The sequence below is a fragment of the Falco peregrinus genome, chromosome 10, assembly GCF_023634155.1.
Source record: "Falco peregrinus isolate bFalPer1 chromosome 10, bFalPer1.pri, whole genome shotgun sequence".
In the NCBI taxonomy this organism is placed as follows: Eukaryota; Metazoa; Chordata; class Aves; order Falconiformes; family Falconidae; genus Falco; species Falco peregrinus.
Window position 1 is genome coordinate 6,941,189 of NC_073730.1, and position 13,704 is coordinate 6,954,892.

At 41.1% G+C, this 13,704-nt stretch overlaps 1 protein-coding gene across 8 annotated transcripts in view; it reads left to right on the plus strand.

Annotated features, from left to right (window-relative positions):
- The window catches only part of CEP350 (centrosomal protein 350), a 76,385-nt gene that overhangs the window by 57,569 nt on the left and 5,112 nt on the right, over nucleotides 1–13,704 (plus strand). For all 8 annotated transcript variants that reach the window (XM_055815710.1, XM_055815709.1, XM_055815711.1 and 5 more), the window contains 7 exons: nucleotides 597–757; nucleotides 1,239–1,378; nucleotides 2,180–2,262; nucleotides 2,962–5,030; nucleotides 6,015–6,416; nucleotides 6,504–6,650; nucleotides 7,806–7,928. In XM_055815710.1, the coding sequence (XP_055671685.1) occupies nucleotides 597–757; nucleotides 1,239–1,378; nucleotides 2,180–2,262; nucleotides 2,962–5,030; nucleotides 6,015–6,416; nucleotides 6,504–6,650; nucleotides 7,806–7,928 (3,125 nt within the window). The remainder of the gene's footprint in view (nucleotides 1–596; nucleotides 758–1,238; nucleotides 1,379–2,179; nucleotides 2,263–2,961; nucleotides 5,031–6,014; nucleotides 6,417–6,503; nucleotides 6,651–7,805; nucleotides 7,929–13,704) is intronic.

The following is a 13,704-nucleotide window of genomic DNA, read 5'->3' on the forward strand; positions in this document are numbered from 1 at the left end:
CCCTAAATAAGTTGTCATCCTGAGGCCTGACAACAGTGAAAATCTCTGCGTTGTTCAAATTGACTTTTTTCCAACTGTTGACCAGTCAGCTCTCCATTTCATAGATTTATTTAGGTGGCAGAAAATCTAAAAGGGCCAGAAACCTCTATTTGTTTTGGAGCCCACTCTTCTAAGTGATATTCTCATCAGTGAAGCATACCCTGTAGCTCAAAACCGTATATTGTGATTGTAAACAAGTATTTCAGATCTATTTGTGTTATGCATCTTTAAGTTGTCATATTCTTAAATATGTCAGAAAAAAATTTCTGCAGCAGCTGACTTGATAAGCAGTTAATGAGGTAGTAGCATAAACATGGGCAGTTGATATCAACAAGTTTGGCAACAAGTTTCTAGTAGGTAACAAGCCTTTCTCTTCTAAATTAAATAGGATGCAGCACTTTTTCATATCCCACTTTAAGAACCTGTCTATGTTAAAATGAACACGTTGACATTGAAATCATTGATATTTTGTATTTACTAAACAACTATTTATTGCTTTGCATGGAGCTGTTTTTGTAAGGTGCAAGTTTACAAAGACTAAAACTAAACTTTTTCAGAAACCACATCTGATCAAAGTGACATTGAAGGACGAATCAGGGCCCTGAAAGATGAACTACGGAAAAGGAAGTCTGTGGTTTACCAGCTGAAAAAGGAACAGAAAAAGAGACAAAAGGAGAGACTGAAGGCCCAGGAAGCCAGTTTGATCAAACAACTGGAGGTTAGAAACAGTAGGAAGAAGGGCAAAGTAAAAGACTGTTAGCCTTGGATAGATCATTATAGTATGGATGGTATTGGCAGAATATTGTATCAACAGCTGTGACAGACACATTACTGTGATATAAGTGTGACTGTGTTCTGGCTATTTAATTGTTTTCAATAATGAACCAGAGCCTTGAGGCATAAATGCCATTCCCCTTTAAAATGTATATCTTTAATGGGCTACTAGTAGCATTCAGGGGTCTTATCTATGTTTATAGGCATCAGTATCCTAGCTTGGATGAAAGAATGATGCTTATGTAATTTGTTTTTGAAAGTAAATTATTAAAATTTCTAGGATTCACAACTGTAGAGCTTTAGGAAGTTAAATAGATGGCTTTACAGAGAAACCAAGTGTATCCTTTATTCATTTAATGGTTTGGATTGCTGGATTGTAGTTGTGGTTTAGCAGACTAACAGCCGTAATTGTTTTACATGTGCAGTCGTATGATGAGTTTATCAAGAAGACTGAAGCAGAGCTGAGCCAAGATCTGGAGGCATCACCAACAGCCAAACCTCAGATTAAAACTCCATCCTCAGCTGCTGCTGAAAAACCAAAGATCAAGGCACCACCGCTCCATAGGTAACTGGGATGTCTTCTTCTTTTTTACATTATTCTGAAACTGTGGTGAATGCTGTTTTAGCGGGAACCATGAGTGCAAGGAAAGTTGGTAAGTGCTCTTCCTTCAAGCACTGGACAGTGGCAGTATCCTGTTGACCTATTCGCTGGTCTCACCAGACCCAAAACAGGTACAGTGTACTGTCCTTGTAGGCATACGCATCTCACTTTTGTCCTGCCCAGCCTTTCAGGTCCCGTTTTCAAGTTCTTTCTGAACAATCGTTTTCAGTTGTGCAAGAATTGTGCCAAATGGTTGTATGGATTGCAGACGTAAATGAATTTTTTTCCCCATTTTGGTCACTCATGCGTGCCACAGTGTGAGGCAAACCATTCAGCTTTGCAACTTAAATCTGGTTTAGATCTCAGGTTTTAAAAGGTGGAGAATTTCTACACTCCAGTGTATTTTGAAGTGTTTCCTTTTCTCCAGCAGATGGTGCGATTTTAGTGCATTCAAGTAAAAAAAAAAAAAGTTTCTTCTTATTCTTTTTTTCTTTTTTTTTTTTTTCAAAAAAGGCTAAAGTTTGATTAGTCTTTTAAAAAATTAGTTTCCTGGACTTGCCAAAGTCTCCCCTCTGTCCCCATTCCTATTTTCTAAGGTCACGGTATGTTGACCAACTGCTTATGTTATCATTCATGTGGTATTATAATTATAGAGGCTTGTATTTCTATTTTTATTTACTAAAAAAAAAAAAAAAACACAACAAAGAAAACCCCAATATACTCTGGTTTAACCATGATTCATGCAATTTGATTTTTCAAATTTAGGCCTGAGACAGCTAAAAACTGGAAATCACTGGCTGAATCAGAGCGATCCAGAGCATCTTTGGAATCCATTTCAGAACATGCAGGTATGTAACTGGAAGATTCTGTACTACAGGTTAAAATCATGAAGTCTGACTGTTTTAAAATTCTTTAATTTTTACCTTCTTGATTCAAGAAGAGGTTTTAAGAGATGGTGCAGACTTTTATCTGTAATGATCAAGCTATTTTTTTTGCTATTTTTATTTAGTAGGCTTCTTCTTTTGCTGTTTCTTGTATATTCAGTGTTTAGTTTTACACTTGCTGAGGTTTGTGTGAAACCCAAGTTAAGTGACAGCTTTTTTTCTCCCTTCTATTTTTTATTCTTTTTTCACTTGAAGAAAGTAAGAAAACCAGAAATCATGAAGAATTTAGGAACAGGGGTGGTTTTCTTTAGATACTTTTCAATATTACGCTGTTGATCATTGTCTATTCATTATCTGCACTTCTATTCTTGGTTACATTTGCGGCTTGCAAACAAATAACTTGCCTTGGGCTTAGTATTTTATGGTGTTATGAAATACTGGTACAAGGAACAGAATTGGAAGGAAAGTGTTAGCACCCTGGAACTGTGTGAATGTTGCTTGTGTTCATAGGACAGCTAGATATACATGTTTCCAAGGCACCAGTTTGTATCTTCTTTTAGCATAGAAACCTTGAGGTTAGTTTTGTTGCCTGTGGTTGCAGTTTTCAATAAAACAACGCAGGCTGTACGATCTGCTATAATTCACTGTTTATTTTCCTTCAAGATGCTGTATCATCAAGGACTGAGGAATCTGTGCCTGTGCACACCAAGAAGGTGGCTGTGACAGATATTCATGCTTCTGGAACATCTTCCTCGGTTTTGATGTCACCGAGAAGTTCCAGAGCAGAATCTGGTGATTCCTTAGATAATGTACCTTCATCATCTCTTTTCAAAGATGTGAAAGACATCAGCAGAATATCTCATGGGTCAATGAACAATGTGGCAAATGCATCCAGTGATGAGGCTGCCTTCAGTCATAAATCTGAGATACAGGAAGACTTGGAATACATAAAGTCAGAGGAATATGAGATTGAAGGTTCTCATGTTAAACCTTTGGAGAGTTCTGATGTCTTGTTGACATTAGATAAAGAGCAGGAGAGCTCACAGGACATCCTTCCAAAGAAAGTCCTCTGTTCGGAAGACAAGCACTCTCAGAAGGAACTGTTTGGTTTGGCTGTGGAAAGTCTTGATGGTACAGAAGAAATCTTAGAACACAGACTGGTAGATAAAGAAGCCGTAAGTGGCCCAAGTGTAGAAGAGTCTTCTCGCAAGCTCAGCAGATCTACAGAGGAGAAAGGTTACCTGCTTTCAGAACAACCCTTTAGTCAGAAAGAGCCATCATACCTTGAAGACTTTGAAGGATCCTCCTCCAGAAAACGGGCATCAATTGAAGAAACGTTTCCTGGGGAGCATTACAAAGATGACTTCGAAGCATCTCTTCTCTCCCCTAATGGGGAGTCACTGAGAGAGTGGTCGCAGCACACACAGACCAGCAGAAGCAGATCCACCAGCCTCGGCAGTGATGGCGAAATCAGTGAATGCCTCAGCGACAGGTCTCTCTCTCTCTCTGGCAGCATGCATTCAGAGAGGTTATTAGAACTTAAGTCCCCAACAGAACTTATAAAAAACACTGAACGCAGAGATGTGGAGCAAGAACAGTCCCCTGCTGGATCACCACTGTGGGCCTCTGTTTTGGTCATGGAAGAAACAGATAGTTTGTTGAATTTCAACATTGGTGATAGAGTACTTGTGAGTAAAGTCCAACCTGGAACATTGCGATTCAAGGGTCTGACTAAATTTGCCAAAGGATTTTGGGCTGGCGTGGAGTTGGATAAACCTGAAGGGAACAATAATGGAACTTATGATGGTATTAAATATTTTGATTGCAAAGAAAAGCATGGTATTTTTGCTCCTCCTCAAAAAATCTCTCACATTACAGGAAGTATTGATAGCCATTTAGACACAAACAAGGATGAAGACTCATTGTTCGATGATAGACTGGAGAAGCAACACAAAGCAGAGCAGAAAGACAGAGGGAGTTCCAAACCTGGCAAAGAGGATGAAAGCCAGGGCAGAGATGCAGCAGAGAACTATCCCCAGGATAAAGCTCCTGCAGACACAGCTGTTTCAGAAGCCTCAGCTGAAGAGAGCGTTGATGAGGAGTTGTCTTCTAAAGCAAACAGCATAAAGGAGACTTGTGTAGCTACTGAATCATTTGCCCAAGAACAGTCAGTGGTGGATTATCTGAAGCATGCTGTAAAAGAGGAGACCAGCCTTGCTTCTCGCACTCCTAGTGTTGTGGATGAGATTTCCACTGTTCAGTTGGATGACGTCCCAGATTTCCTTTCTGAAAAACTGGAGAAGCAGAAGACACTGGGAGAAGAGTGTGCTGAAAAATTAGATGATCTCTCTCCTGGAGTTGTGGAGAAGCCTGCAACACCACTTCTGGATTTGCTGACAAAAGAAAAGAACCAGTTAGAAGCACAGCTTAGACTACCGCTTAGAGAGGAAGAAAAGTCAAAAGACCAACTGGAAAAAGTCAGTTTGCTGACAGACAGTCTACTTAGAGATTTTGTGAAAGACACAGTTAATCAGTTACAGCATATAAAGAAGGTCAGGAATGAGAAAATCCAGCTCAGCAACCAGGAGCTCTGTGATGTGAAGGAGGATTCCAGTCCCCCATGCCAGCACGTAGAAAAGCAGATTCCTGACGGACTGAATAACTTTTTTCTGAGTTGCAATTTGGAAGATGAAAGAGAAGAACTCTCCTCTCCAGACATGTGTCCCAGACCAGTAAGTAGCAAACCAATGTTAAGAGTTGATTGTTCCTTTGACTGATGATGATTGAATCTGAGGAATGCTGTGTGGCACCAGTTTGTTTTTTCCCAAGTTCTGTTGAGTGATGTGGAGATTGCCTGTACGTATGTCTTACATGTTTGTTCTTGTGTATCCCAGGTCATGGATCGTTTTGATAGCCCTACAGGCTGAAAGTTGCGTTTTGGCACATGAAAGTGAAAAATACTTCTTTTAGGTTGCATTCTGCTTACATGTTCAATTTGTATTTAAGCCTTACCTTCATTTTTTATTTTAAAAACGGCAAAATCCGGTAGGCTGTAAACTTACCTCTGTCTATTCTTGATACGAAATAATCGTCCTCAAACATAATTAGTTGCTATGGATGTCATTAAGTTGTCAGGGTGTTCTATCCACTGAACTAATATATCGTGAGTAGTAGAAGTTCAAGCTTCCTCAGAACAGCCATTAATGATACAGGTACAGGACATGGCCTTTCTGCTGAAGATCCCAGTAAACCTGTCTGCTTTGCCATTGATCTCAGTATATTATCATCACAGAAAACTTCAGCCCATTTCACCAGTAATAGCACCACTCAGTCACTAAAACAGCCATCGCCTGCTAAAAGCTTTTAAGCACTTGATTTAGATCTGAGACTGCTGGTAAGTGAAGTGAAAAGCTGTATGTCATATTATCAGTTTTTAAACCAGTCAGCCTTTCATAAACAGTTAAACAGTAGACAGGCAGTAGGCAGGAGGCAGAGTCTTTTAAGCTCTGTAGGAACACTCTGAAAGCATTCATCGGGAGTGATAGAAACCTCAAGTATTTGAATCAAAACGTTTCTAATTTCACTGTGGGCTCTTTACAATTTTTCTGAGTGTTTGTGCATGTATTGCCAATTACATCAGTAGAGCATTCTAAAATCTGAGTTGGACAATGGTGTGATGCCACTTTTGTATTTACTCTGTGGCTCTTAATTCACAGGAGAGTCCAGTGTTTGGTGCCAGTGGTCAGGAAGAGCTTGCCAAGAGACTGGCAGAGCTGGAGCTCAATCAGGAGTTCCTGAGTGTGCTGGGAGATGACCAGGACTGGTTTGATGAGGACTATGGTCTGAGTTCCCGTAAGGTCCAGCAGAAGCAAGCTGAGGAGCCAGCAGTGCTGCCCAAGGTGGAACCGCAGAAAGTGCCAACAAAGCCATGTGAGGAGCCTTTGGCGGTCCCTCATACTGCGGTGGAGGTGGAAGGTATGGTGCATGCAGCAGCTGAGGAACTCTGGAAACTGAAAGAACTGGGTCGTGATCTGCAAAGTTTCAACCTTCATACAGATCTTAGCAGTACTCTTAAAGAGCAGGACACAGACACGATAAACAAGCAGGTTTATAAAAAGGTACAGTCTTCAGGCATTTTGTTCTTGCACTTTGAATGTTTACCATGAACAACAGAAGCCTTAAGTTTTACTTCTTTCTTTGTTAAGGTGGTATTTGATTTGACAAGAGAGATCTTCGGGGAGATCTTTGCTGAGGATCCTAATCTAAATCAGCCTATTTGGATGAAACCGTGTAGGATCGCATCTGCTTACTTTCGCCGAGTAAAAGATCCAAATGATCTGGATGAAATCAAGGTAGGAAGATACCTTTGTTGTGCAGGAGAAGTGAGATGAAAAATATTGTACTGGCACTTGCCTGGGTGTTAAATGATCAGAACAGGTGTATCCAGCAAGAGATGAGTTGGGAAGAGAAATGAGATTACTAACCTGAAAGGGAGTTTGTCAAAATGGTCTTTTTTACTCAACAGGTTGCCCTCCCTATCCTTTTGGCTGGTACTGGTTGCTTTTAAACCTTAGTCCTCTATGCAGAACTGCCAGGATGACCTTGATCTTATAAAATTGGTATGCTGACAGACTGCTGCTTTAGCAGATTTCAGTGGAACTCGGTACGAGTATATTGGCATAGATCCATAGGTTCCATGGTAGGGTTGGGCCAAATGGGATGAGCTGGATTTTGTACTCAGACACACTTGTGCCAGCCTCACTGAGGACAGAGTTGCCCAGAGGGACCCACAATTTGACAGGTGAGGGCATTGTATTTGGCAAGCCAGAGGAGGTCTCTGTTACTGGTGCTAGTGCTGAAGAAAGGACAAAATGCCAAAAGTTAGAGCCTGACTGGACCTAGGTGAAACTTGCAGTGCTGGACATTTGGAAGGAAACTGTCTGCCTGAAAGCGTTCAACAAAGAACCTCCCATACAGCTCATCAGGAAACAGATGAAGATTCCCACCTGTACTGTTTCTTCTGAAACTGGTGGGAGGGTTGACTGTATTTTTTATTAACCCACTGAAGATACAGCATGTTAACTGTTGAGAAAAGACGGAAATAGTGTCTAGATCACTGTGTTGACAAGATTTTCAGCAGCGTGTGGCAGGGGAGAGCAGGGACGCAGGACAAGGACACCAAACTCCAACCCCGCTTTTCTTTAATAGGGTCCCATAAAATGAATTCTTCTGTTTGCTGTACTGTTTTGATTGAAAGTTTCTGTTCTCAAGATTGTTACAGCAGTGGGTATCTTTCCCCACCCCACTTCTGGATTCAGTAATTGTTTTGCCTGTGTAATGCTGCCTCAAAGACTTTCACTGTAGCTTTCATGCATACACCAAATGTCTCTTGGCTAAACAGAAGGCTGTTACGCATTCTATAATGTGATGTTTTAGGGTAGGTACTTTGCGCATACATTTTATTTCTTAGCTCAAATGTGATAAATCTCACCTTTACTGTTCTGTAGAGCTTCATTGCAGCTGAAGTACTGAAGTTGTTCAGCCTGAGAAAGGAGCCTAATCACAAAACAGATTGGCAGAAGATGATGAAATTTGGGCGGAAGAAACGAGACCGAGTGGATCATATACTGGTCAGTGGATGAAAATAAACAATCATGTCAGATCCTGTCCATCAGACTGAACTGTGATATATGATTCTATTTTTCAGTATTCGATCATGCTGTTTAATGAGTAAAAGTGCACATGAGAGCTTGATAGAAGGTGTTTAATTTTAGAGAGCACCCTGTTGACAAAAAGAGTAGTTGAGTGCCAGTGAAGTGAGGCAATTTGAGCGAATTCACTGTTCATGCCTACTGATTTGACTGGACTGTAAATTTGCCCACTCCCAAAAGTTTAAAGCATGAATTTACAGAAGGAAACACTGAAATATTTGGCTGAAAGAGGAAATGTTTTCTTTGGGAAGGGAATAGGTTTTTCCTCTTACTTTAATTTGAAATGTTTTTATTTTGAAGTAGTATTGTTTAATTGGAGACAGTAATATTCAGAACTTAATAGCCCAGATTGCTAACCAGATTCAACCAAAAGGTTGCAGAAGTCATTGGGTTAGAACAGCAAAGACTCTGAAAAGACAGTATGGGACAGGATAGTCACTAGTACAAGGTAACTGGTCTGGCAGACGGTACCCACAGCCGAGCTTTTCCTCTAGTGCTTTACGTGCACTAGTGAATGCAGCTGCGACTGGGGTAAAGGCAGTTCAGTATTAAAACTGCAAAATAGAGCATGTCTGGCTGTGTACTAGTTTTTGAAAGTTACTTGTTGGCTTGTATTGCAGGATGATTAACATCTTTATTGGCTATAATGATAGTGAAGGTTCTTCTTGGGAATATGAGTTGTCATTAACACCGTGCTTCACTTAATTATACCTGAAATTGATTCCACACACGCGCACATATAAGTAACTTCGAGTCATGGGTCGTGTGGTCTTTTAATTGCCCATCAGTGGAAGGTTTCCAATGCAGGCTTTTTCCCAGGGGTTTAATTGTGTGTAAATAGAATATCTATGCATAGGACCTCCTGTATGTCTGGGATATGGAGGCTGTTAAAGCATGAACAAAAAAGTCTTATGTTTAGATCCCTGAGAGAATAGCACAACTATTATATCTGTGTACCAATATCCTAATTTCTTTGAACCATGCTTGGAAAGAAAGATCCCTGACTGGAAAAAAATTGTTCTAGTTGAAGGCATCCAAAGTGCTTTAGGTGGAACATATTTGAAGTTCAGACGATCTGATCTGCAATTTACATGCAGACCCAGACATCAAAGATTAATGGAGCTCTGACAAGTTTGGCTTAATAAATAATGTGTTTAATTTTATTTTGTTCTCACAAGAATATGGTAATAAAATTTTAGCCAAAGGCTGGGAATAACTCTGTGAAGGTTGCAGCATGCCATGCTTTAGGAATAAGGCAGTCTCAGTGGCATTGCTAACAAATTTATACTGTAATGTGAGACACTATCAGAGAAACTTCTAACTAAAAACCTAAGGGAGATAGCATTCAATTTCTTTAACCTTTGCTTTATTAAAATCTCTATAAAACATGAAGTATCTGGATAGCTTTCTCTGTCTCCTAGTCAGCCTCCAACTTCTGTTAAGGTTGTGAGTTCTGTGGTAATGCAAATCCAAGGTCCTAAGTGGATATACAGGTCTGTGCAAGATCTGCCATCTAACCTAGTAACTCACGGTGTAGCCCTAAACTGAGAGGTCAGGTTTGGAATTTTGGTAAAAGTATATTCAAGTTGTACAACACAGCAATTTCCTGAAAGAGAAATGAAGACTTTTTTTGGTAGGTTTAGGTGCTGTAGATGCTTCTTTAGAAATCACAATCAAAAATGCTTTGTTCGAGTTTTTGTGAAGATTCAGCCAACACACACCTCTTGCAGTGTGCAGGGGGTGTCATGTGGGTACGTGCGTGAGCTGATTGATTCTCTGCATTCTTTTGCTGCTTACAAAGACTGTTAAAGTAAAACATGATCTTTTTAAAACGAGTAAACATTCTTAGGCTTCTGTTATTTGGATGTAAACCTTGAACACAGATCCTTCCCATTTTCTTCATTTCCCCTTCAGTTAAAACTAACCTTTTGAAGGCAAACATCCTTTAATAGTTTTCTGTTGAGACAACTTTGTATTTTTAGTGGCTTCAGTGAGAGTACTGACACATCTGACTGTCCAATACTCTGACCCAGGAGCTAAGCATGACTTTATTTCTTCTGAAGGCACAGAAGCAAATGCCAGGCTATTCTACCCAGCTTACTCTCTCCTTGATTATTTCTGGATGCATCCTTCTGGGATTATCATACTAAACGCAATTCCCAGTGATTCTTGTCTCCACCAAAGGTTCAGCCTTGTAGGGAAGGAGCCACGGCAGTAGGAGCAGCCTACGCTGCATGGGTGCTCTCTGTCATGCTGGGTCCTGTGGGTAACTGCAATCAGCTGTCTCACCTGCTGGGATTTAAGGAGAGAACGGGAATGGGTTAGTCCTTTGCCTCCTTGGTCTGCATTGATCTTTGTTGATTCACCCAGTCACTGCATCTAGTTGCATTTCCACTTTTGTCTGTGCTTCCCAGCATTGACACTAATATAGTTAGCCATGGTTTTCTGCCAGTGGGGAAACCCCATCTTCTTCTCCTCCTTTTTTGCAGCACTGTTAACTTTGAGCAGGCATCTCTGTCCTCAGAAAGCATTTGTATTGGGATTTCTTAAGAGATTTCTGATCTGCTGGATAGTTGCCCCAGTTATTAACATTCACAGCAAATCTTGGCTTTCAGTAAGCAAGTATGGGAGATTCACGTTTATAAAAAGCTGCTTTGTTTAAAGACAGGGTAAAGGAATATTTAGGTGTTTTCTTTCTTCTTATGTCCCTTGGTGTTGCCACCTTTATCACATGTATAGAGTCTGTCCTTTGTGGGAAAATCTCCAATGTACAGGTAGGCTGAGGTGCTGCATTTCAGTACATCAGGGCTGCCTGCACCTTTCAAACCTTTCAAAACCTCTTTTTAAGCTACAGCCAGAACCCTCCTATCTCCTTATTTAAGTTCGGGTGCTAACAATAGACTGTTTCCACTACTTTTTTTTTTTTTTTCCCTTTTTTCCCACTTGGGCCTCCAGCCAGAACTCCCTGTGCTCATCTGTGTGCATGAGGCTAGAACAAACTCTGCCATTGCTTTCCTTGCCACCCCCTCTTCTCTTTTATCTAGAACTTGAGTAAAGCAAAGCTCCCATGATACTGCCAGACCTATGTGTTTAGTTTTCACACCTGAGAAGCCTGCCAACAGAGTGCTGAAAAGTACTTGATCTTCTGACCTGTTGACTTAACAGCTAGAATGTTTCTCTCCGTGCAGAAACTCTGCAACAAAGAAAAACTGTTCCTATCAAGCTGGCTTCATCAGAAAGCCCACTTCAATGGCACCAGAGATCTGAACCCAAGGGGAGCATAACAGTAAGAAGAGAATCAAAGCCTGTTTGTGTGCGGAGTCGTGCGTCTTAAGATTTCCAGGCACTCAGAGCGAAGGGCTGTGACAGTGCACCTGCCTGCATATCTCTTACCGATGTTTTTCCAAGGCGCTAGTTTCTATCTGGATTTTTATTCTTTTCAGTCTCCCAGATGATCTGGTGACTCCTTAAATGTAGTTTATTTTGCAGATATTCATGGATTTGGATGGGAACCTCCAGAAAACAAAACTTACTCTCTAAAGTTTCCTTCAGATTGTAATTTTTTTAATTGTTGTTTTTGGGTATCATGACATTTATTGGATGGCCAGCAGGTTCACACTACCTTGTTATATCCTGATTTTTCTTTTGTGTGCATGCCCCCTTCTTTCTTCCTGTGTTTAAAAAAAAAAAAATGCATACAGAAAAAAGCACACAGAAAAAAATCATACCTCACAGCCTTCTGCATTGTGTCACTATTTATCTTTTCCTGTAGCACGAAATTCAGTTTCATTAAAACAGTTCTTGTCCTGATTTTGCCCAAATGCAGTTTCCCTCTGGTACAGAGAACTTACTTCCTGATATCAAATATGTGTGTGAAATTTTACTTTTGCCATGAGAATGGGCAAGAACTTAAATTCTGTGTGTGTCCTGAGGACGGTGTAAAGCCCACTTCCATGAAAGCCACGATAGTTGCTGAACATAAGCAAACTGTCTCCGTTGCTTACAGCAGTTTGTGGTAATACAACAAATGGATCAAACCTTTCCCAGACAAAGGAGTGCAACTGCCTTGGCTCGGATATCTGCAGCAAGGGCTGCAAAGCAGTACGGCAGTTTCCACGTGTGTTCTGAATATATTATAAACAACACTTGCCTGCAGCTGCAGCTTGCACATTTTCTGAGTTTTACAAAAGTATGCTCAAGGAAGTCCTCCTAATGCCAACGGAAATTGTGCACTGTGCCTCTGAGAAAGAGGGGAATGATAGAGGCAAGAGAAAATTAATAACTGATACTGGTTTTCTTTCTTCATCTTTCTGCTGCTATTTAACATCCAGCCTGGATCAAGTTACCTTCTCCTCTCCTGTTTACTTGCACTTCTTTATACCACGTACCTCTTTTTCCTCCTGGAACACAGTAAAGGAACTGGCCCATCACGTTGTTCCAGGTGAGACAGAATAAACAGCAGCTTATTAGTGTGGATCTGGATATTGGGGGTTGTTTAAGGGCCAGTTTGATCAGAGCTTTTAATCTGCTTGATTATTTTACTCTCTTGCTTCCCCCCAACCCCAATGTTAGGTTCACTAGGTGTCGACTTGGCTTCCCAGCAGCAAGGTCGCTGCTGGCCTGGGAGGGTCACGCAGAAAATGGCATCAGCTGGTATTGTGCAGCTGCTCCTGGTTACTAGTCTTGGACATCATTGATCAAGGTCCCTGGGCATCCCTCACCCAGTGTTTTGTCTTCACCCACCTCCTTCCTTTCCAGATTATTCCCTCCAACCAGGATCTTAACCTTCTCCCTCTAGGCCCCATGTTTACTTTCCCAGACCACTTCTGCTTTTTGGGAACCCTGTTTTATTGGCACCACCTCTTCTTTTCATACCCTTGTCTCTTGCTTTTCCTCACCTAAATAGTCTGTGATGCAGACACACAACACATGATGGGCCTCAAAATCAGTGCTTTTATCTTATGCCTCTTTATTGATGGGTTTATCAAAATTTACAACCAGGTTGCAGGCAGCACACTTCTGCTTGAGAGTTCAGAAGTCTGTTTCAGACGTTCACCCCACACACAGACTTACACCCAGTTACCAGCTGCTTGCTAGCATTCAATTTAAATTATTTTTCACCTACAAAACTGGTTCAAAGTTTGATTGCCAATATTGCGGCTTCTTCCTTATTAGTAAGAAGCATAATGAAACCATTAACGCCTCATCTTTGACAGCTGTATGGGAAAAGAGGGCTGTGCCAAAGAGGACTGCTTGGTGTGGTAGCACAGGGCTTTGTAAGCATGGAATGTGACCTTTCCAAAGCTGTTTGCAGGATGAGATCCCTGCCCCTCTCCCCAAGCTCTCTTAAGGGAGGGAGAAAGGAGCTGTCAGACTGAAACCCTACGTATAACTGAGGCCTTATGAATGGCTACAAACCCCGAAGCCGTGCCGGTTCCCTGGGGTTCCCGCAGCAGCCTGTTCTTGGGCTTCACACTGTGTTTGAGTTATTATCATTATGCCACAGAAGCTGTCATCTTCAAGAAAGACAAGTTTCTGGGCAGTTCAGCTTCAGGCGAAAGGGAGGAAGAGAGGGGACTGGGGCTATAGCTCTTCTACTCTCTTTAGATAACAACACTATTACATATTGATACTGCATTGGTGGATTTTCAGTATGGTTTAACCTTGTTTTAGCAGTGTCTAGCTGTCTGGCCCA